At 37.1% G+C, this 23195-nt stretch overlaps 1 protein-coding gene across 1 annotated transcript in view; it reads left to right on the forward strand.

Annotated features, from left to right (window-relative positions):
- AQR (aquarius intron-binding spliceosomal factor) overlaps positions 1–23195 on the forward strand; it is a 106415-nt gene that overhangs the window by 77562 nt on the left and 5658 nt on the right. The window contains exons 26-33 of the mRNA XM_081228597.1: positions 1093–1302; positions 3116–3253; positions 7622–7693; positions 9058–9245; positions 9953–10124; positions 12507–12677; positions 15512–15597; positions 20217–20391. Coding sequence (XP_081084723.1) covers positions 1093–1302; positions 3116–3253; positions 7622–7693; positions 9058–9245; positions 9953–10124; positions 12507–12677; positions 15512–15597; positions 20217–20391 — 1212 coding nt within the window. The remainder of the gene's footprint in view (positions 1–1092; positions 1303–3115; positions 3254–7621; positions 7694–9057; positions 9246–9952; positions 10125–12506; positions 12678–15511; positions 15598–20216; positions 20392–23195) is intronic.

Here is a 23195-nt window from a genome sequence, read left to right on the forward strand (position 1 = left end):
AATAAGCTGATTTCATGGTTCCTTGTGAAACACAGGACATATGCATGATCTTGCAAAGTTGTCTGCATTAGACTCAGACTGTTGAGAACTTTGAATAATGGAGTAAAGATCATGCTTAAACGCATGTTTGTCACAAAATAAAAATCACTAGGTTCTCAGTGAAAACTAGTTTTAAAAGTAATAGAAATAATATATAAATTGTAGAACCTTAAGTAATAAATTTGAGAAATATGAACTTGAGGCCTCACAAGGCCTCACAGTTTTGAACGCACAATAATCACATTGGGAAAGTTGTTTAAAAAGAGAATTCTCAAGCTCTGTCCCAGAGACGTTGTTTTAGTAAGGTGTGGCATCCAGGTATCTACATTTTTATTTAGCTTTTCAGATATTCTGCCTAAGGACCACACTTTGAGAAACACTGAAATTATCACAGAAAAATTGAGAGAATTACAAAAATGGAGATTAGGTAGGAACTGAGTAGAGCCATAGTTAACATTTATAGCAGGAGGTAGTTGAAATACCTATGTCACAAAAGTCATAAAATGAGCTTTCAAATATATACGCAGCTTGACCAGAAGTTCTTTATAAGTATATTAAAGAGAATTGGAAAAATTATGAAGGTCTAGGAGAAGGGTTGACAAGTGCTAAATTGATTAAAAAGCTACTAGAGCTGAACTTAACCATATATGGAGAGAAACTGAGATAGTGAAAAAATGAGGAATTTCTTTGTCCAGAGAGGTTTGGTTTTTATTTTGATCATCAATCATAAATTGTTTTGAATATGCATAGAAAAGCTGAAATGTCTGAGATAAAGTCCCTTGAGATGATCCTGAGGTTCTTTCCCATCCCATCCATACATTTTTTATCAAAGAGGTTTTTTCCCTACAGTCTTAAAGGTTACTTTTAGAAAAGAAGGGCAGTCTGTCAGTGACTTGGATAAGAAATAGTCCTGTTGGGTCAAAGGTTGCTTTTCTTTTCCTTTTCCTTTTCTTTTACCTACCAAATCTTATTTTTACTCAATTCATTTTTTATTTTATTATTTAAAACATAACAGCTGTCAAATTTAACCTCAAGTCTCTTTTTTTCTTACAGGTAATGTCTCGTTGGGAAGAGTATATCAGCAAAGTGAAAAATAAAGGTAACACGTTGCCAGATGTTACTGAAGTCTCCACTTTCTTCCCTTTTCATGAGTACTTTGCAAATGCCCCTCAACCCATTTTTAAAGGCCGATCTTATGAAGAAGACATGGAAATTGCTGAAGGATGTTTCAGGCATATTAAGAAAATCTTTACTCAGCTTGAGGTAAGGGTTCTCAAGTTCTTTTAACTTTCCTTTAAAGGTTTTAAGCTTAGTTTGTTGGTTTTTTTTAAATGTAGTAAGTGGAATATTCAAATCTAGCAAACCCCAGATTATTACTTTTAAGTGAGATTATTGGAAGCATTTATTTTTCTAGTTGAAGAAGTAAGTAAAAATTAAGATATGAATTGAATCCCCATTTTTCTGGCTTTTTTGGTGTGAAAGTCTTAGTATTTAAGAAAGGAATGCTTTCATTAGGAGATTTAACGATGGTTCTTTGATTTGGAATTTGGCCATTCTAAGTTCTTCATGCCTTTGATCTGTAAACAAAAAATGAGGTTGCCATGTTAGCCAGGATGACTGTTCCTGACTATTAAGGTGAAATAAGAATCACCACTATATAAAGGGGACAGAGAAGAATATGTTTGGAACCCAGGGAGCCCTGGGATGCTTCATAGTTTTCTCATTCCTTATTGGAAACATCATTGGAAGACTACAGCAGTGCTGTAAAAGGATCGCATTCAGGCTCAGATTCCTCAGTAAGAACGTTTAGGATTACTTCAGATAAAAAGGGCAAAGACTGTGTCTTTTTTAAAGTCTTTGTACCTTTTAGATATGATTTTATCCCTACTTCCTACAACAATATCTGGCACATAATAGATGTTCAGTAAACACTGATGTATGGTGTGAGAAGGTGGATAGAAATGGATGGGTGGTAGGTACAGAATAATAAATATATAATGTATATACATATGTAGTATATATGTAGTATGATAATGATAAATAAAATTTTAAAACCTGCAAAACAGTATTATAGTATGTTTCTGATTACATAAATAGAATGTAAAAGGAGAAAAACATATAATTTATAATAGCTGTCTGGGGAGAGAGTGGGAAGAAGGATATATACAGGATACCTCCACCTGTACCTGTGATGCTTTAATTATTTTTAAAAAACCAAAAAACTGTTTAAAAGTCTGAAGCAAGTATGATACAGTGTTCTGATGTGATAAAACTTGATATTAGGTGCTCTGCACGGGCTCGTTTGCTCCTCACGTCCATCTGCTGTCCATTCCACTCCTCTCCTCTATGGGGATCCTCTGCCATGGTCAGGGCTGAGACTGGTCCTTGGAGTTTTAATTTCCCAGCCTCTCATGTCAGCTGACTTTTGTCTGGGTTTAGCCAATGAGAAATGTGGCAAAAATAGAATAAAGAGAGAAGCCAGGATATTTCTGCACCAGCTCTCTCGGTTTCGTCTCTTCCATGGCTCCAGTTTCTGCTGCCCTGGCCCACCGCAGTTCCAGCTTATTCTGGTACCCCAGTTTCTGGGCTCTGATAGCACTTCCTCCTCATTATCCTTCCTAGCCTAGGAATGGCCATAATTTCCTGCTGTTGCCAGTCTCTGGCTTACTTCGCCATTCCCTGGTTCACTTTTCTGCTCCTCCATCACCTGTATAACGAGCTCCCTGCGATAAGTTCCCTTTGTTATGAATGCTTGAAGAAGTTTCTGTTTTCCTGGAGAGACCTTGAGTAATATAGACACAATGGTGATGGATATTTTATTCAGTATTTTTGTTGGTACTGTAAATATTTTATCTTATACCAAAAAAAACAGTCCAAATTGTAGCTTGACTGTCAGTTATTATTTGAACTCAATTAGTACCTTATTAATTATGGACAGAATTACGATTCTTTAGGCTTAGTTTATGAGATATTTATATTAATTTCTCATATCGTCTCATAAACTGGATTGTACAAATGCATGCATGAGCTGTTTATTTTCCTAAAATAGTATCTCATTGTTCCCCCACTTCCATAGGAGTTTAGAGCCTCTGAACTGCTTCGAAGTGGACTGGACAGATCTAAATACCTTTTGGTGAAAGAAGCCAAAATCATTGCTATGACCTGTACTCATGCTGCCTTAAAACGACATGATTTAGTCAAGTTAGGCTTCAAGGTAAAGACTTATATTTTAGTTCCTTAATTCATCTATGCAGCTGTTAGTTCTCTTCCCTCCCCCTCCGCCCTCCCCCCTCCCCTCCCCTCCCCCTCCCCCTCCCCCTCCTCTCCTCTCCCCTCCTCTCCTCTCCCTTCCCTTCCCCTCCCCTTCCCTTCCCTAGGCCATTTCCCTTGGACATCTGCTTCTTACTGAAATTTGCATTTATAATTACTTTAAAGTGTCTCTTTTAAAAGTGATGATAACCTCCCATGTTTATATGATTAGTAAACTCTAAACCTAATTTTTCTAAATTTAGTTATCAGACATATGTCCTTTAAGTAACATTATAACCACATGATTGTCTAACTAACTTCTAATACTTGTTAAGGTACATTAATTTATTTTCACTATGTTAAAAAAAATCTCCAAACAGAAGTAAAAGCTTTATACAAATAATATTTGACGACGTTTTTCACCTATTAGAAATCTGTACACTTGTTTACCTTTTAAGCACACATCCACTCCCAGTTATTTGTTCATTCAGTAACTAAAAAGCCATCTATGTGAGGATGTGTAATACAGTTATTTATACTGTCAAAGGAGATATTTAAATGACTTCACCTTAAGATAAGGACTGGAGAGCTAAAGGGCAAGACAGCCTGTTACTTGTTACTCAGTTGAAATGGAATGTAATAATTGAGCAGTAAATTTGAATTTGCAGACACTTTGTGACTTTGCTATTGATACTGACTAAACTCTGATTTTAATGCACATCATTTAACTTCCCTGCAACTGTTTTATCTGTCATTAGTTATAGTGTTTGTGTACTGGTTTGAATTTAAAGTTAGCGAAAGCATTTGTTGTTGATGAAAATAACTGACAATTTTTAAATGTTATGAGCTCGCTGGAAGATAAGTGCTAAATAAATTCAAGGTGATAGAATTATTGTTATCTTGGATGAAAGTTTCCTCAGTTGCAAGGTAGGACAAATACAATAATTTATTAAAAGGTAGTGTGGGGCCTCCCTGGTGGCGCAGTGGTTGAGAGTCCGCCTGCCGATGCAGGGGATACGGGTTCGTGCCCCGGTCTGGGAGGATCCCATATGCCGCGGAGCGGCTGGGCCCGTGAGCCGTGGCCGCTGGGCCTGCGCGTCCGGAGCCTGTGCTCCGCAACGGGAGGGGCCACAACAGTGAGAGGCCCGCATACCGCAAAAAGAAAAAAAAAAAAAAAAAAAAAAGGTAGTGTGAACTTACCTAGTGGTGTAAACTTACCTTTTGCAAATTAGTGAGAATTTTTCACCTAAATATTTTTTTCTTGGGGCTGACACATAAAATATACTTTGGATTGATATTAAATTGTATCAGTTTAATAATACAGGGAAATGATGCAGTCTAAATAGAGCATTTTATGCTTTCATGCAGCTGTTCACATGCCTATTCTACAAAACATTACTTGTAGCTTATCACATTTTCATTGATCATTTTCTTACATTGTGCTATATACATCTAAAGATAGTTAACATGAGTGCTGATAGTATCCCTTACATCTTTTGTATTTTTAATTTTGAAGTTTTATTTTTATCAAACCAACACATGCATCTGATGTAAGAGCTTAAAAACTTTGTAGCTCTACTTAACGTTTAAAAAAGGCAGTCCCGGGCATCCCTGCTGGCACAGTGGTTGGGAGTCCGCCTGCCGATGCAGGGGACACAGGTTTGTGCCCCGGTCCGGGAAGATCCCACATGCTGCGGAGCGGCTGGGCCCGTGAGCCATGGCCCCTGAGCCTGCGCGTCCGGAGCCTGTGCTCCCCAACGGGAGAGGCCACAGCAGTGAGAGGCCCGCGTACCGCAAAAAAAAAAAAAAAAAAAAAAAGGCAGTCCCCTACTCCCCTGTTACTCTCTAGTTAATCTTTCAACTCTTCTAGTATTTCCTTTGTCCTTTCATTTATATCAATAAAGAATGTTAAATTTCCATTAGGCATATGTTTTGATTCTGTGCTGTCCCCAAGGAGACATGCAAGCACTTTTGTGTACTCTTTTCCTTCCTTAAAACACCCAGTATAGTTGTGTCATAATTTTGCTTTGTGATTAAAATCTCCTTTTTAACAGAATCTATAGATACGTTTTTTTTTAATTAGAAATAATTTTTTAATTTTCAAAGCAGAGCCACAGTAAATTCCCATAAAACCTATTCATTAATCATCCAAGTTTAAGCAAAGACAGCTTCTCAGTAAACATTCTAAGGTGTTAGTTACTTATGAAATGTATCTGGTGCAGAGAATTTTTATTTTTTAATTTTTTTTTATAGATATGTTTTTATAAGTTAAATCACATTAGATTTGCAGAACTATTTCTCAGGAAAGAGGCTCTTTAAGCTGTCGTCTTTGAGCTGCTCCCACTCTGTTTTCCCTATTGTGTCTATCACCTTCAGAGTCCATGTGGGAACTTCTGAGGAAACATGGCTTTTTGAACCCCTCCTTCTCCTAGGTTCCTACCAGGATGACCTAATTAATCATTGTAATAGGGGAATTTAACATTAGATAGAGCTGGAGAAGACACCCATCCGCATGCCTAAAACTTTCAGGTAGTTTCGATAGAAACAGTGCAGAACTGAACCTTAACTTTATCATGTACAGTGGAAATCTAGCTCAGCTACTAGTCTTGAACAAATATAAGCATATTTTGGTAAAATGAGTAACATAGAAATTAGAGAATATATGAACACAGTTAGTTTAAAAGAGTTAATTAAGTATTAAGAGCAAATATGCTCCCCCTACCTTCCACTTCCTTGGAAAACAAAATAAGAGGAGAAAATTTTGAAAATAGAAAACAAAGGAACTCTAATTGTACTTAGTGAAAGTCTCAAAGAAAGTATTTTACCGATAAAACAAGGAATAGGATATCATAGTATCATAAGTAGCAATCAGAATTAGAAGTGGAAGGGAAAAGATAAAACCTGTTGAGAATAAATCTAGAAGAAAATTGGGCACATAGAAGAGGAGGTACATGAAAGAAAGAATGAAATTTCCTTAGGTTGGAGAAAGACTTGACTTTTCATTATTTTACAAATGTGCAGTGCCTAACGTTCCTGGAAACTGGGCTAGAGGGAAGATTCAGGCATCAAACAAGTACATAAATATACAGATAGAATTATAAATTGTGATGTGCCGTGAGACAAAGGCACAGAGTACTGTGAAACCTGTTTTAGATTGAGAGGTCAGAGAAGGCCTGGATAAAGTGGGTTTTAAGCTGATACTTTAAAAATGAGAAAGAGCGCTTCCCTGGTGGCGCAGTGGTTGAGAGTCTGCCTGCCGATGCAGGGGGGCGCGGGTTTGTGCCCCGGTCCGGGAGGATCCCACATGCTGCGGAGCGGCTGGGCCCGTGAGCCATGGCCGCTGGGCCTGCATGTCCGGAGACTGTGCTCCGCAACGGGAGAGGCCACAGCGGTGAGAGGCCCGCGTACCGAAAAAAAAAAGGAGAGAGAGAAAGAGCCAAGCAGACAAAAAGTGAAGAGAAAATAACATGTTCAGAGGGCCTGAGGCATGAATGGTTTTGCAATTTCTGAGAAAATGAAATAGGTCAATGTAGTTGAAGCTTAGTGAGTAAGTAGGAAAGTGACATATAAAGTATGAGAGGAAGGCAGGGGCCAGATTGAATACAGGCCCTAGTTAACACATCTCTTACAGTCCACATTAAGGGTCCTTTTTTCCTAGGACAGATGGAAACCAATGAAGGGTTAGAAACCAGGTGACGTGATGTGATGACTTGTTATATGAGTGGTTTAGGGGAGGCAAGACAGGAAGAAGAGGGACTAGTAAAGAAATTTCTGGCAGTAGTCAGAGTAACAGCTTGGATTAGAGTGGTGGTGGTAGTAGAAATGTAGAAAAACGAATAGATTCTAGAGGGAGTTTTGAAGGTAAAATTGACATGCTTTGGTGATGGATTGAATGTCGGGAGTGGGGAGCAAAAGGAGATTGTTGAGTGCCAAGTAGGATTCATAAGGGAAAAAAATTACTGCAAAATACTACCTAGGATAAGAGTACCAATGGAAATGACCTCATATAATCATAGGTTGATTCTTGCTTATATAGAACTTCAAAACTGAACTGAAAATCACTAAATTGATAATCGCAATCCAAGAAATGATAAATGAGGCTTCCTTAATGTAGAGTTGTATGTTTAGGGCACTTCCTTAAAGTTAAAAACTTGAATTGGAGAAGCGGTAGCATAATGGTAAAGAAAATCATGAACTTTCTGTTTGAATAATTTGTTGTTATTTTGATCTGAATTATTTGAGGGGTTTGGGGATGCTTATTACGGTCATGGTGGTAGCTATTTGGCTTTCAAGCTCTCTTTTTGACAAGGTTTCTTTTTTCTCCCTTTCTCAGTATGACAACATTTTAATGGAAGAGGCTGCTCAGATTCTGGAGATAGAAACTTTTATACCTCTTCTTCTACAGGTAAGATACTGAGATAGAGACAAAGAAAGTAGAGTTTTGCGCTTCCCTGGTGGCACAGTGGTTAAGAATCCGCCTGCCAATGCAGGGGACACAGGTTCGAGCCCTGGTCTGGGAAGATCCCACATGCCGTGGAGCAACTAAGCCCGTGTGGCACAACTACTGAAGCCCGTGCGCCTAGAGCCCGTGCTCTGCAGCAAGAGAAGCCACCACAATGAGAAGCCCGCGCACCACAACGAAGAGTAGCCCCTGCTTGCTGCAACTGCGACTAGAGAAAACCTGCATGCGGCAACAAAGACCCAACACAGCCAAAAATAAATGTATTTTTTTTTTAAAGTAGAGTTTTAAGAATTCTGGGGGGTAGCCTCAGAAAACTACACAGTTTGGGGGTGCTAATTGCTATGATTATGTGTTCTCCTTAACTTCATTATGTTTGGTATTCTATTTTAAGCATGTAAACTTCCTTTAATCTATTCACTGGTTATTGAGTAGTTTGTATTGTTTGGGAGCACTATTTAAAAATTCATAGTTTATCTCTAAGTTTTAAAAAGACTTAGTAATTTTAATCAAGAAAATTACATTGTTAGGCAGTTTGGAGGGAAGATGAGCTCCTTTTTCATTTCTTTTATTTAGAGTTGTTTCTGGAATTGTTTTTGATCCCTGGGTACGTTGCTTATTTTGTGCCTGAATTTTTTTAGATAAATGATGTTTAAGAATGTTTTCTTATTGTACAATAGGCTTTACTATGGAGCATAAAAAACAAAATGTGGAATTCCTAATTGAAGAATAGAGGCTACTCTAATTTATAGATAAATTGGGTTCTGAAAGTTGTTTTATAAAGCCAAGTTATTTGGGACTTGTATTTTTTCAGAATATGTTACAAGGAACAAGGAGACAGATAGAGCAGGAAACTGAAGTATTAGTGTAGGAAATTAAAGAAGGTATATTTTCTACTGCTCTGGGGTGTTCGCATACTGGCTCTTGGCGTAATTATGATACAAGGTATTTACTTTGACATCTTTCCATTTCCCTGCTTGGGCATCTGTTTCTTTCTGTGCCCCCTTTGCCTAATTATGACCTAAGTCTCCCAGACCTCTTTGGGTTACCCTGCATGTTAAAGTACAGTAATTCCATGCTTGCCTCTCAGTCCCTCCATCCTCCCTCACACACTGTCAGCCAAGAGCAGTGGTACCCATACAAGTCGCTCTATAAATTTGCCAGATTCTTTTCTGTGGAACTGGGGAAGAGCAAGAATTAATAAGCTGTTAAAGCCATCTTGTGAATAGCAAGAATCTTGTGCAATAAATTGGAGATTAACAGGGTAATATATTAGAAGATTTTGCCATGTCCTCACTTTTTATTTCTAGAATCCTCAGGATGGTTTTAGCCGACTAAAACGTTGGATTATGATTGGTGATCATCACCAGTTACCTCCCGTCATTAAGAATATGGCCTTTCAGAAGTATTCAAACATGGAGCAATCTCTCTTCACTCGCTTTGTCAGAGTTGGAGTTCCTACTGTGGACCTCGATGCCCAAGGGAGGGCCAGAGCAAGGTAAAGGAGACAGCACAACGGGGGGCAGGGAGGGTGGATGTTAGGGATATTACTTCTATTTAAGGACATCATTTTGATGATCCAAGTATTCAATAACATCTTCTGTATAGACTCTTATCTGTTACCCAGGAACTTGCCTGGATACAAATCTACAAATTGGAAAGTACCTTTATTACCTTCAGCATGGGGTGTGAATTGACCAAATTATACCCTTCATTTTATGCATTGAGATTAATTTAAGTGACTTATAAACTAAGAGCTTCTTTTCACTGTCACCTCCCTTTTCTTCATGCCCCCAAAAGATAAACGATTAATATCATTTCTAAATCTAAAACTAGAGGTGAACAAGAGGAGAACACACTAATTCTTACTTCATAAACTGTACAGGTCCCCTCTCATAGTTACCTCAAAAATTTTTTCACTGTGCAGACTCTTCCCTGATTTTTTTTATTTAAGGAATAAAGGTAGCATTTAGCTCAAGAGAACGTAATGGAGCTATCATTTCTTGTAATATCATCAATCTTCTGATTTAGTTACTTACAGGGAGACAAAGGTTGCAAAAGCATTATTGCTAAAAAGAAGAGCACAATGTGGATAATATGAAAATTAACAGGAAGAGCCCATCCCTTAGAAACCCCCTTATATATATTAAAAGGGGATTTACAATGCTAATATTTCCTGTTTGCGGGGGGATTTGTCTTTGAAAGCTTGTGCAACCTCTACAACTGGCGATACAAGAATCTAGGAAACTTACCCCATGTGCAGCTCTTGCCGGAGTTCAGTACAGCAAATGCTGGCTTGCTTTATGACTTCCAGCTCATTAATGTTGAAGATTTTCAGGGAGTTGGAGAATCTGAGCCTAATCCTTACTTTTATCAGGTAAGAAAAAATAGGAAACTTTTAAGTTTATTTTGCATTTTCCTGGCTGAATTACTACCTAACTCAGTATTACTGAACCACTTGGACAAACCATTAAATAAAGCAAAGTTAGGGCTTCCCTGGTGGCGCAGTGGTTGAGAGTCCGCCTGCCGATGCAGGGGACACGGGTTCGTGCCCCAGTCCGGGAAGATCCCACATGCCGCGGAGCGGCTGCGCCCGTGAGCCATGGCCGCTGAGCCTGCGCGTCCAGAGCCTGTGCTCCGCAACGGGAGAGGCCACAACAGTGAGAGGCCCGCGTACAGCAAAAAAAAAAAAAAAAAAAAAGCAAAGTTAGATCTCCACCTCACACACAACACACAAATTTCCATTTCAGATGGATTAAAGATATATACACCAAAGAAAAGAAACTTATATAAACATACTAAAAAAGAAGAAAATAATGATGAATATATAATGTTGGGGTAAGAAAGGTCTTTTTAAGCTCATTACCAAAATCAAAAATCATAAAGAAAAATATTGCTTGATTGAGAGCAAAATTTATTTTCAGCCTTTAAAAAACAATGGGTTGAAGTCTGGATGTGTATAGAGCTCTTTAAAATCACTTATAGCGGCTTCCCTGGTGGCACAGTGGTTGAGAGTCCACCTGCTGATGCAGGGGACACGGGTTCGTGCCCCGGTCCGGGAAGATCCCACATGCCGCGGAGCGGCTAGGCCCGTGAGCCATGGCCAATGAGCCTGCGCGTCCGGAGCCTGTGCTCCACAGCGGGAGAGGCCACAACAGTGAGAGGCCTGCGTACCAAAAAAAAAAAAAAATCACTTATAAAAGAATCAACCCCCCAACAGAAAAATGCAATAAGGACTAGAATATGCAATTCACAGAAAAAAAGATATAGATTTGTAGCAAGTATAAACCACTGGAATATATTTTCACCTCTGTTGGGTTAGGTTTGGGAAACTATATTCATGCAATGCTCGTAGGAAAGTAATTTGGTGAACATACTGTTAGTATGTATTAAAAGGAATACTCTCACTTCTAGGAATTTATCCTTAAAAAAAATGGACAAATTTGCAAAGACTTATATGCTAAAATGTTCATCACATCTTTTTTTTATTGCAAATTATTTTTGAAAGGAGAAACAACCTAAATGTCTTATCAGTAGGGATTAATTTCACTTTTACCTATTCCATATAATACTGAATAGCCACTAAGAGTAACATTATAACTTGGTTTACTGACGGGGAGAATTTTTATGCTATATTAATGAAAAAATCAGCTTGCAAAGTGTTATCTATAGTATCCCGTTTTGCTTTTTAAAAAGCAAAATATACATACAGAAATATGTACAGGTAATCTCTACAAAAAGATCTGGCAGTATATGCACCAAAAGATTTGTTCTTTTATCTATATTAGCTGATGCTTAGATAAATGTAGTTTGTTATCAATATAGAAAATGGAAAGATTTACACAGTCACGTGGCTCCTGTCTTCCAAAGAATGAGAAAATTTAGATGAAGAGTTAACTGAATCTGTGTGTCACCAGAATACAAATGATTTTTCTGAAGGTCTTCCTGTAATTTTCCTATTGCCTTTACATGAAATCCAGCTTCTTGTCTTTTTTGATGTTCTCATTTTACTTTTTTCTCTCATCTGTTACTTTCAATTTAGTCTCTGTTGAACTGGACTAAGCAGCCTTGTGTATGCTTTCTCACTCTTCCAAGTAGTGTATTTAAGTCTTGGTCTTAAACTCCTTCCCATCCATCTTTACCTAGACCCCCTAAGGTCACAGCAGGCCAGAATGATCAATTTGAGGCCACATCCTCTTCCCATCTGAGGTGGTCTGGTAGAGGGGGCAACCATTAGTAAGAGAACGAACATAATACACACACAAAAAAACTAAGAAGTGTGAAGGAAAAAGGAAAAACATTGTGTAAAAATTGAGAGCCAACTACGGTACTGCTGGATGTATATGTTAGACTGGATTTTCTACTGGCTTCTAAGATAGCTACCTTGCTTCTTTATGTTAATATTTCTTTCCATAATTATAGTTGCAATACACAGTAACAGGATATTATTGATCTGTATTGTGATTGTTGTGGTCCCAGAAATATTAAGCCTTTAAGTTGGTGACTTTTATTTTATGATTGTGTCATGTATTGCAAATATATTGCAAATGTTAAAGGGAAGTAGTTACCACATACTCTATTTTTATTTATCATTGTTAATTTAGGATAAGTTATTGCTCAGTTTTATGAGAGGTATTCACTTGTCCAAGATATTAACTGTTCACTTCTTGAGGTGTGATAAATGAACAAATTGTGCTAGTTAACTGTTTTTTCTATAAAGGGAAATAAATACACAATCTGATTAATGTTTTCATTACAGAATCTTGGAGAGGCAGAATATGTAGTGGCACTTTTTATGTACATGTGCTTACTTGGTTACCCTGCTGACAAGATTAGCATTCTAACAACATATAATGGACAAAAGCATCTTATTCGTGACATCATCAATAGACGATGCGGGAGCAATCCATTGATTGGAAGACCAAATAAGGTAATTTTACAAGTATAATAGGTTCTCTTATTCATGTTGTTGGCAAGATGGAAAGATTTATTTTTATTATGAGTTATTTACGTTGTTCTACCTTGTCTCTTTGCTATCTCCTTTTAAAATACGTGAGAAAATGAAATATTAGGAACTCTATAAATTATTCTCTGGCAATTCTATCTGACAGTGTTATTGGTGTGCTGTGAACGTCTGTCTCAACTATCACATTGAAGATTTTTGTTGACAGTAATCAGAAATAAATGTTTCTGAAACTTTTTGTTGGTAAAATGATGTCTAATGAAACTATTTATGTCCTTTATAGTAGAAATAGGAATTGTAGCATTTTTTTATTTTGTTTGTTTTACAAAGGTATAATTTGTACTGCTTCTTATTGTGTGTGTGTTTAGGAGGGTGTTTTTTCTTGGGGATAAAGGAAAATCATAAAGTACATTCAGACCTTAGGATTTTTTTTATACTTCTTTATGTGATATGATGGAGTAATTGCAAATAAAAATGAAGATGCTTGATTTTGTCATACAGGTTTGAAAAATTAGAGAGAACAAGAAAACATAAATATAGTATTAGTAATGATGCAATTAGGACTTTGGTTGTGAACATAGCTATATAAAAGCTCTTTTACCTTTTCTTGGAAATCATCCACAAGTAAGAGGAAAATGAGAGGAAGAAAAAACAAATTACATTTTTAGTGAGAGGACATGTGACTAAGGTCAAGAAGAAAAAATGGGAAGAGAATTTAGGGGACCAGTCTTGAAAGTGCCAGCAAAAACACACTTTCTGAAAGTGGTGGCATACTTTGAAGTATAAGAGCCACATCCCTATTATTCAACAACGGATATGGGTATTGGGGTGAGCAGAAGCCTTCCTGGTTCCAGACTGATTCAAAGAAGACTACAGATGAGCTATATTTGAAAAAAATACACCGTCTCTATAGTAACAGTGAAAAAGAGAACCATCTGTTGTTAAAATCACTGAGCGTTAAGAAGAAAGTTCTGCTCACCCTAACCTAACCTCTTGTGCGTAGCTAATCTGAGAAACCTGCCTAATCAGTGGTAAAATAGAGGAGAAAAGGAAACTAGCACAAGCTCAATTTATAAATGAGGGAAAGAGCATCCGAACAAACTAACTGACAAGATAACATACTCCAGAAAACATGTTGGCCTAGAACAGATGAAAATTTCGAATGCATATTTGGGTATGAATTTTAAAATACTTAATGAAGTACACATTTCTGTGAGGGAAGGCTACAAAACAGAGAAATTGAAGAACCCAGGAAGAGATGAAATGTGAACTGGCAGAAAATAAAACAAAATCAAAGAAATGGAGACAAAATTAAAAGGAATGGGGAGGAACAGGCACTGTAGAACACTCCATAAGGGATATAGAGAGTGAAAATGAGAAACTAATAACTTTGAAATATAGTAAGTTTAGAAATAGAAGAACCTCAGTGTCTGAGTCCTTTTATTTATGAGTAACAGAAGAACTTAAACAATAAGGAAAGTTACTCTCTCTCATAACAAGATGAAAGTAGTGTGACTCCAGGTTAGGTTACAGTGTGACTCAATGATGTCATGAAAGACCAAGGTTCATTTCATCTTTCTGCTCTGCTGTCCTCAGTCTGTGAGCCCAGTTCTCAGACAAGCTCTCCACATGGTCAGGATGACAACAGAATTTCCAGGTATAATATCCACACATAAGAGCAAAGGACTATATCCAGAATATATGAACTCCTATAAAAGTCATTGTAAAATATAGACAACCCAATACAGAGTTGGCAAATGAATTGGACAGCATACAAATGGACAATAAACACATGAAAAAATGCTTACCATCACTAGTTGTCAGGGAAAATGCAATTAAAACTACAGTGATGTACCACTACACATCCAATAGAATGGCTAAAATTATAAAGATGGACAGTATACCAAGTGTTGGCAAGGATGTGGAGCAACTAGAACTCTGGAACTGGAACAGTGCTGGTGAATGTGTGTGCAGCAACTTTGGAAAACAGTTTGACAGTTTCTTATAAACACCCACACAGTCCAGCAGCTTTACCCCCAGATATTTATCCAAGAGCAATAAAAACGTATTTACACAAAAATATTTATACATGAATATTCATTGCAGCTTTATTCAAAATAGCCCTAAACTAGAAACAACCCATATTCCGTGAACAAGGGAATGAATAAACAAATTGTAGTATATTCATTCAGTGGAATACTATTCACCAGTAAAAAGGTATGAACTTCTAATTTATGATTCCTTTTTTATGGAATTCTAGAACTGGCAACAAAATAATCTATAGTGACAGGAAGCTGATCAGTGGTTGCCTGGGGCTGGGGGATACAGATTTGATGACAAAAGGGACTGAGGTAATGGAAATTTTGATTGTGGTGGTGGTTATTTGGGAGTATATATTGTCAAAATTTATCAAATTGTACATTTAAAATGTTGCTGGGCATCAAATTGGGATATCAGGTATATAATTAGCTGAACAACAGTCCCTGCTTTCATGGAGCTGAGTAGTCTAGTAGGGGGAAGATTGTTAATTCCACAAATATAATAGTTACTTAAGTATCTGCAGAGTTAAAGATGAGTGCTATAAGTGTGAATAACATAGGGGCATAGCCGAATCTGGTTACCATGGTTTATTTCATAGTGTTCATTAACTTACTCTTTCAATTCCAAGTATATAGTCATGTTCTTTCAGGATTGATTATTTTAAGGATAAGATTTTGATTTCTAGCACTTTATTTAAATGATCTCTCTAGCGTTTTTGCTTTCGAAAATATACCATATTCCCCCCTTTTTTTTTGCCTCAGGTGACAACCGTTGACAGATTTCAAGGTCAACAGAATGATTATATTCTTCTTTCTCTAGTACGAACCAGGGCGGTGGGCCATCTGAGGTATGTAAGGAAACATTTTCATAATAGTGTTGAACTTTACTGTATGCTTTAATTTTGAGCTTCTGTGGCAAAGTAGTTTTTAATTTTATGTTGAAAGTTTAATTAATTGTTACGGCAACTTTTGGTGCTTTTTGTTGGACTGTAGCAGTATCATATATTCTTTGTATAGTTAGTTAATCATTGCCATTGCTTCTGAATTTTTTGAATCTTAAATGTTTTAGTAATTTTAACTTTTTTACTCTTCAGGAACAGTCAGAGATAGCACTTAATCATTATATATGTGTGTGTGTGTGTGTGTGTGTGTGTGTGTGTGTGTGTGTGTGTGTGTGTGTGTGTGTATATCTCCTATGTCTGTTTGAAACTTAATGTCAGAAATTAAAGGAGGTAAAGTGGTAAAAAGTCTAAGAGTAAACTTTTCATTGCACAGGATTTCTCACTTTTCCCTACACAGTCTTTTTGCTTCAGTGTTAGGATAAAGGAACCATTTGTTCTCCCAGGATAAGAATTGTCAAAACGAACAGTAATATATTTTTATCATTTATTGTGATGTATTTATGTGCTGGAGATTTATGGGAATAATATCTCCTTGTTACAAAGCAGCCATTTAGTTTTATATAAACCTTCATCTCATATGACTTACTAGTAAAACTATAAGGAGAGTTCATTTTATTATTTTATTTGATGGATATAAAAAGAAAACTCTGCAAGCTCTCATAATGTTGTCATTAAGTCAAGATCTATTTGGTGCTTAACCCAGAGTGATCAGGTTCCATTAGACCGATAACTTTTACGTAAGAGTAAACAAAGATGTAACGTTTCAAGAAATTGTTTCAATACTATAGCATTCTAAAATACAGTGTGTTTTTAAGTGTCAAACATGTTTTGGAGACTTAACTTTTCTAAAAAGCGGTTTCATTTCCACATTGAAATTTATAGCTGCTGCTGCATAGGGTATCATTATGATTTACATAATTAAAATCTCTTACCCAAACTCACAGTATGAATACGTGAATACTGCTTCCTCCCCTTCCCACCTTTTTTCATACTCTGTAGTGCTTTTTTTGTCTTTTTCACATTCCCATGACTTTATTTCTATGCTGTTTTTTACCTGACTTCTGGAAACTTAAAAAAATAAATAAAGAGAAAGATGTTGATAATAAAATGCTTATAAATGAAGGCTTAGAAAAGAACCTGATCTCATTGTTGTCTTACATATCTAAATTTTCTTTATCCAGATAAATTAGTCTTCTTTGTATTTGCCAAACTTCCCTTTTGGAAGTCTACCTTCTTCTTCGGGGGCTGCTGGTGATGGTGGTAGTGTTATTAAAGCATAGAGGGGAAAAAGTCAATTGACCTATGATTTACGATTCAACTGTCCAGATAGGTTAGGTATCTTAGCTAGAATTTTATCAAACTCCTCATAGAATTTTTCGGTTTGTAGATACAATCTTTCATATCTTTCTTTTTCTAGGAAGTAGTAAAATATTTTGTTTTTCAAGTTTCAAGAGACCAAGGAAACCTACTTTCTTCCATATTTCTCTTTTTAATAATAGCTTTATTGGGATATAATTCATATACCATACAATTCACCTATTTTAAGTGTACAGTTCAATGATTTTTAGTATACTCATTGTTATGCAGCTATCTTCACGATTTTAGAACATTTTTATCACCCTGTACCTGTCAGCAGTTACTCCCCTCCCCTCTCCCCTAAGCCCTTGGCAGCCACTATTCTACTATATGTCTATAGATTTGCCTATTCTGGATACTTCATGTAAATGAAATTACTTAGCATAATGTGTTCAAGGTTTATCCATGTTGTAGCATGTGTCAGTACTTCATTACTTTTAATTGCTAAGTAATATTTCATTATTTTTTGTGTGAATTTTTTACTTTTTATTTATCCATTCATCAGTTGGTGGACACTTGGGTTGTTTCTACTTTTTGGCTATTAGGACTAATGCTGTTGTGAACATTCATGTACAAGTTTTGTGTGGACGTATGTTTTCCTTTCTCTTGGGTGTAGACCTTGGAGTGGAATTGCTGGGTCACATAGTAACTCTATGTTTAACCCTTTAAGAAACTGCTAAGCCGTTTTCCCAAGTGCCTGCCTTTCTTCTTTTACCCACATCTTTTTTTCATCCAGGATAGACTAATCAGGTGATTGTTTAGGAGCCAGGCTATTCAGCGTCAGTTCCAGAGACCTGTTTTAGGACACTGTGGAGCTGTTTAGAAGCTAGAGTAGTGAGACATTTCTGGTTCCTTTTCCAACATTCATTGTCCTTGTCCCTACTGACTTGAATAGCCCAGCTACAAATAGAAATGCTTGTGACTTGTTCAGAGCAAAGCAGTGAAGCTGTAACTTTCCTGTGTTGTCTCCTTGTAGGGGCTCTGTCAGAGTGATGGCTTGTTGTTTAACAGTGCTCTTTCTGTCCAGCCGTCTTCTGGGGACTGTGAAAGAAGGTGGTAGTTCTCATTGCTCTGGTTTCAAGATACAGCTCCAAGGAACCCTGGCTTTTCATGCTGCCACCCTTTACTTTTTTTGCCTGGTAGTTATGTTTATAGTGTTTGGTCATTCATTTAACAGATGTTCTCAGATCCTTCTATTATTTGGCAATGTGATGGGTTCTTGATATATAGTAGTAAATCTAACATTCGTTATCTCTGTCCCCATGGAGCTTAGAATCCAGTGGAGGAGACATTAAACATGTCCTTGGAAAATACCTACATTTGATTCTGCAGAAGATTTTAGTCTAACTCTCCTCATGTACAGTGGAGATCGAGCTTAGTAGAGCCACTTAACTGTCCTACAGTACTAAGGACTGGAGGGAAAAGTTCCTCAGAGGAACAGGTTCATTGTCACTGCTCTGCCTAGAGATAGAGCCTTCTGGATGAGAAAGGAAGAACTGAGTATCATAATACAGGGATTACCATGAAAACTTAAGTTTATAATACTTGGGTGAGAACTCATGCTAAGTATTTCCAGCATTGTACATCCAATTACTAGTTTTGGAACCACCCACCTATAGCGTGACCCCTCGGGCTTCTAAGGGATGTGGAGGAAGTGAAAACAATCTGGCCTGCAGTGACCTAGAAGGTGACATTTCCTTCGTGAATCCAGGGTGTCACAAATGTAGAAATTCCTCAAAGCTACTGCAAATGGGTATGCTTTCTCCTCATACCTAAATGAACTTCTCTTAGTTTGGGTTGCTGGGAGGCAGGGATACCCCCTCAACATAACTGCTACTATATATGATGTTGCACAGTCCCTCCTGATAAGGGAAACTAGATCCTTATCAAGACCATAAAACACAATAGAAAATGAGGCTGAATTAGAGATATTCCCCAAATATCTTGCATTATGCAGAGACAAAGAAAAGCCATTTGATAAATATTCCAATTCCCGATTCTCTGTCTGGTTATTATATGATCTTTGTAACATTTGATCTCTGTAACACTCTTTAACACTTTCTTTCGGGAGTTAGGGATGACTGTACCAGATTTTATCATTATTCATGAAAGTCTTCTCTTTTGTAGAATACTTGCAAATTTAAATAGCCATCTAAGAGCATCTCAAGAAAACAAGCTGTCCTCTATTTGAAACCAAAACTATATTTTCTTACTAAAACACATTCTAAACTAATAGTGAAGTGAAATTAAACTTACATAGCCACTCTTTTATAATTTTTTTTTCCTTTTACACATAGCCCCTCTTTTGTAATTTTTTTTTCTTTTTTACATGGTCCTTGTTGGTTATCTGTTTTAAATATAGCAGTGTGTACATGTAAATCCCAAACTCCCAATCTATCCCTCCCCACCCCACTTCCCCCCTGGTAACCATAAGTTCATTCTCTAAGTCTGTTTCTGTTTCGTAAATAAGTTCATTTGATTCAAGTAAATTCAGATAAAGTTTTAAGAACATATTCTTTCTGAAAGATAAAGAAAACTGCCATCGTTCATCAGATAGCCAGCTACATGTATAGCTGGATCATGCATTTTGGCATTTTTATTACTGTTTATGTGAACACTGAGACCTAGTCTAGTCCAGCCATTAGGCGTAGGTACTAGAGTAAATGCGTGAATAAGAGATGGTATTATTATGTTATATCATTCGTCATACTATATTTCTGTTTGTATTTGTAATTATTATTATAAATAAGTATAAAACAGTATGATAAGAGTTATTTAGGAAATAAAATTTGACCCATTACCCTTGACAGCGTGGGAATTTGGTAGGTGAAATGGAGCAAGGGCTGGTTTGAATTGACTCAATGGTGGTGATACAGTAAATTGGTAACTGACAAGCAAACTATATCGTAATACTAGTATAGCAACTTACACCTTTTTAATCAGTCATTGGTTATTTTGCGATTCTCCCCACCCTCTCCCTGCAAAAAAAACATAGAAGTTGGTAATAAAGCATTAACTTCTTACTTGGTTAACTAGTTACATAGCATTGATTAACTTAATGTTTATTCTCTTAAGTTTTTAAGAAGCTTAACTCTTTATTGCCACAGCTTAACAGGAATATTTAGTGGAATATGTTTTAAAAATAAAAGTCTGCATAAATATGTTACTAATCTTGGTATGTTTTAATTCATTCTGTTTGTTTCTCAAAGGGATGTCCGTCGCTTAGTGGTGGCCATGTCTAGAGCCAGACTTGGACTTTATATCTTCGCCAGAGTATCCCTCTTCCAAAACTGTTTTGAACTAACTCCAGCTTTCAGCCAGCTCACAGCCCGCCCACTTCATTTGCATATAATTCCAACAGAACCTTTCCCAACCAGTAGAAAGGTAAGCCTACAGGTGACCACATTAACAAAGAGCATCATCACATAAATCATCCGAACACTGGTTTAGAGTGCTCCTTATGCTAAGGAACTGAATTAAGATTTTCTATGTAAAAATAATAACACCAGCTAACATTTACTGAGTACTCACCACACATCAGGCAACTTCTCTGATCCAGTTTCCAACATATGGAAAATGGGATTAATAAGAAAACCTATTGAACAGGTTACTAATAGGAAATAAAATAATGTATGTCAAAGCTAATAGCCTGATACATGGTGGGTACTCAATAAATGTTACATTACATACATTATCTCAATTCATCTCAGTAACAGCCCTGTTCAATAGGTTTTCTTATTAACCTCACTTTCCATATGTTGGAAACTGTGGATCCGAGAAGTTAAGTCGTTAAGCCACACATCTGAATAGATGGAGAGTCCAAGATTTAAAAACCCAGGCAGCCTGACTCCAGAGTCCATGTTAATCATCATCATACTATACTACCTGTCTTCAGCTTTGTAAGGAGAACTTAACTAATTACTTGATAACAAAGTAATAACTGGTTTAGCTCTTGGAGAACCCTCAAGAAGCTTGCATTCTGAGGGAAGGTGCCAGGGAACAGCACAAACACTTAACTCAGAGAAGTACCACTCTCTCCTCATCCCTGCTACCCATCTCCTATCTCCCCTTCTTTCTTCCCTTTCCCACCCTCAGCTCCCAGAGGTAACATTATCTCTTCAGTTTCTGGCTTAGCCTTACTTTTGCACAAAGGAGCAGGTAACTGTTTATTTTCTTACGTTGTTTTCTTTCTTACATGAAGGTCTGCTTACTATAGACTTTTGGGCTTTGTGTTTTTGATTTAATGAAATGTCTTGGAGGTCCATTGAATTTGAGATAAAACTATCTTAAATGTTCACAGTATATTTCTTTTCCCCACCTCTCTTTTTTTTATTTTTTAAAAAAATTTAAAAAATTTTTTTTATTTTTTTCATTTCTTGGCCACACTTGTATGGCTTGCAGGATCTTAGTTCCCTGACCAGGGATTGAACCCAGGCCCTCGGCAATGAGAGCATGGAGTCCTAACCACTGGACTGCCAGGGAATTCCCCCCACCCCTCTTTTAAAAAAAATAATCAAGTTAAATTCTGTGTGTTTGTTTTGTAATAATGTTAAGAACTTCTTTTTTAATTGTTTTTTTCCTTTAAATAAAAGAAATGCTGCTGTGGAGGAATAGAAGGGAAAGGATGGAAGGATACAATGGGGTGGGGCCATGTGCAGCCTTGAGTGTCAGGCTCTGAGGTCTGGACACAGTCCTATAGCTATGAGGTTCTCAATCTTTTGTGGACTGATTATTAAACAGGCACATTGCTGATGAGAAGTCTGGGGCAGAGGCTAGGTGTCTTCAGGTTTAACACACTCTCCAGGTGCTTTCTAGCCAAGGGCTGCAGACACACCTGGAGGCAATACCAAGGAACAGAAGGTTTGGAAAGCGGTGCTCTAGGCAGTACCATGGACTCAAGCCCTGGGGGCTGAGGGCTGGGAGCATCTCCCCATCCTCTGCTCAGGAGACAGTGTGAGGGGTGAGGAGGACTGCGCAGCCCTGAATCTCAGGAGAGGCTGCTCCCAGCAAATCCGCCAGAAAATATGCAAGTACAAACAAACAGAAAGAATTCCATGCTTTAAAGGCAATATTCCATAGTTGTAATAGCATGGCGGTCTTTGCACACAGAAGTTGTAACCGTTGCAGAAAGTGACCACCGTCCAAAGAACACCTGCTTATGTGCAATACCGCCGTCCTGCTTAATTCTGAGAGATGCTATTTAATGTACTAAATATTTCTAACTTTATGTGCTTTAAATAATTTATCACTTTAAGGTAAAATCCTTTTTCTTGATATGTTTTTTACCTCTATGATTTTCTGAATTGTACAGTAAGATTGGATGAGACTTTATAAAAATTTTACAATTGACTTTAAATAGGAAAGTTCTTAATCTTTATTCTCAGATGGTTTAGAAGAAGTGCAAATTTTCTGTTTTCTTCATTTGCTTTACCACTTTACCTACACCGATAGAGTGGTGTTTCTCAGGTTGTTGTCAGAAGCTACTGCATCAGAATCACCTCATTCTCCCTCAGACCTACTGAATCAAAATCGCTGGGGGCTACAGCCCAGGCCTCTGTTATTTAACACTTTCCCCACATGGTTCTGATGGGCACTACAAAGTTTACACCTGAAACTACTATTTGCCAACATTTTTGACCATACGCTTTATTAGTAAAGAAAAAAAAAATCTTGCCGGAATTCACTGGCGATCCAGCGGTTAGGACTTCATGCTTCCACAGCAAGGGGCACAGGTTTGATCCCTGGTTGGGGAACTAAGATCCCACAAGCAGCATGGCATGGCCGAAAAAAGAAAACTGGCAAATGTTAACCCTCATGACTAACAGTCTATATATTAAGTAATAATAAATGATAGCTTCTTATTTTTTAGAAAAACATAAATGGGAAGAATAATTTTAATATTTTCTTTGTGAATAGCCTTGAGACTTGCCTTTGGAGCATATGTGGTATTGGAGACCACTACTTTAGACCATGTTGATGTTTTTTTCTATTCAAATGATTGCTTATTTCTTATGAATTCTTCTACATTAGTTAGTAGACCAAAACTCATGTTTTACTTACCAACTTGAAATTATATTAAAAGCTAGTGACTCTTAGCTCTCTCCTCATCTCTACCTTTTCTAATTTAAATTGAATCACTTCTCTTCATGAAATCCTTATTCGACTCTAACACTTACATCTTAATGTCC

The sequence above is a fragment of the Mesoplodon bidens genome (genome assembly GCF_964165515.1).
Source record: "Mesoplodon bidens genome assembly, chromosome: 3".
NCBI classification, from domain to species: domain Eukaryota; kingdom Metazoa; phylum Chordata; class Mammalia; order Artiodactyla; family Ziphiidae; genus Mesoplodon; species Mesoplodon bidens.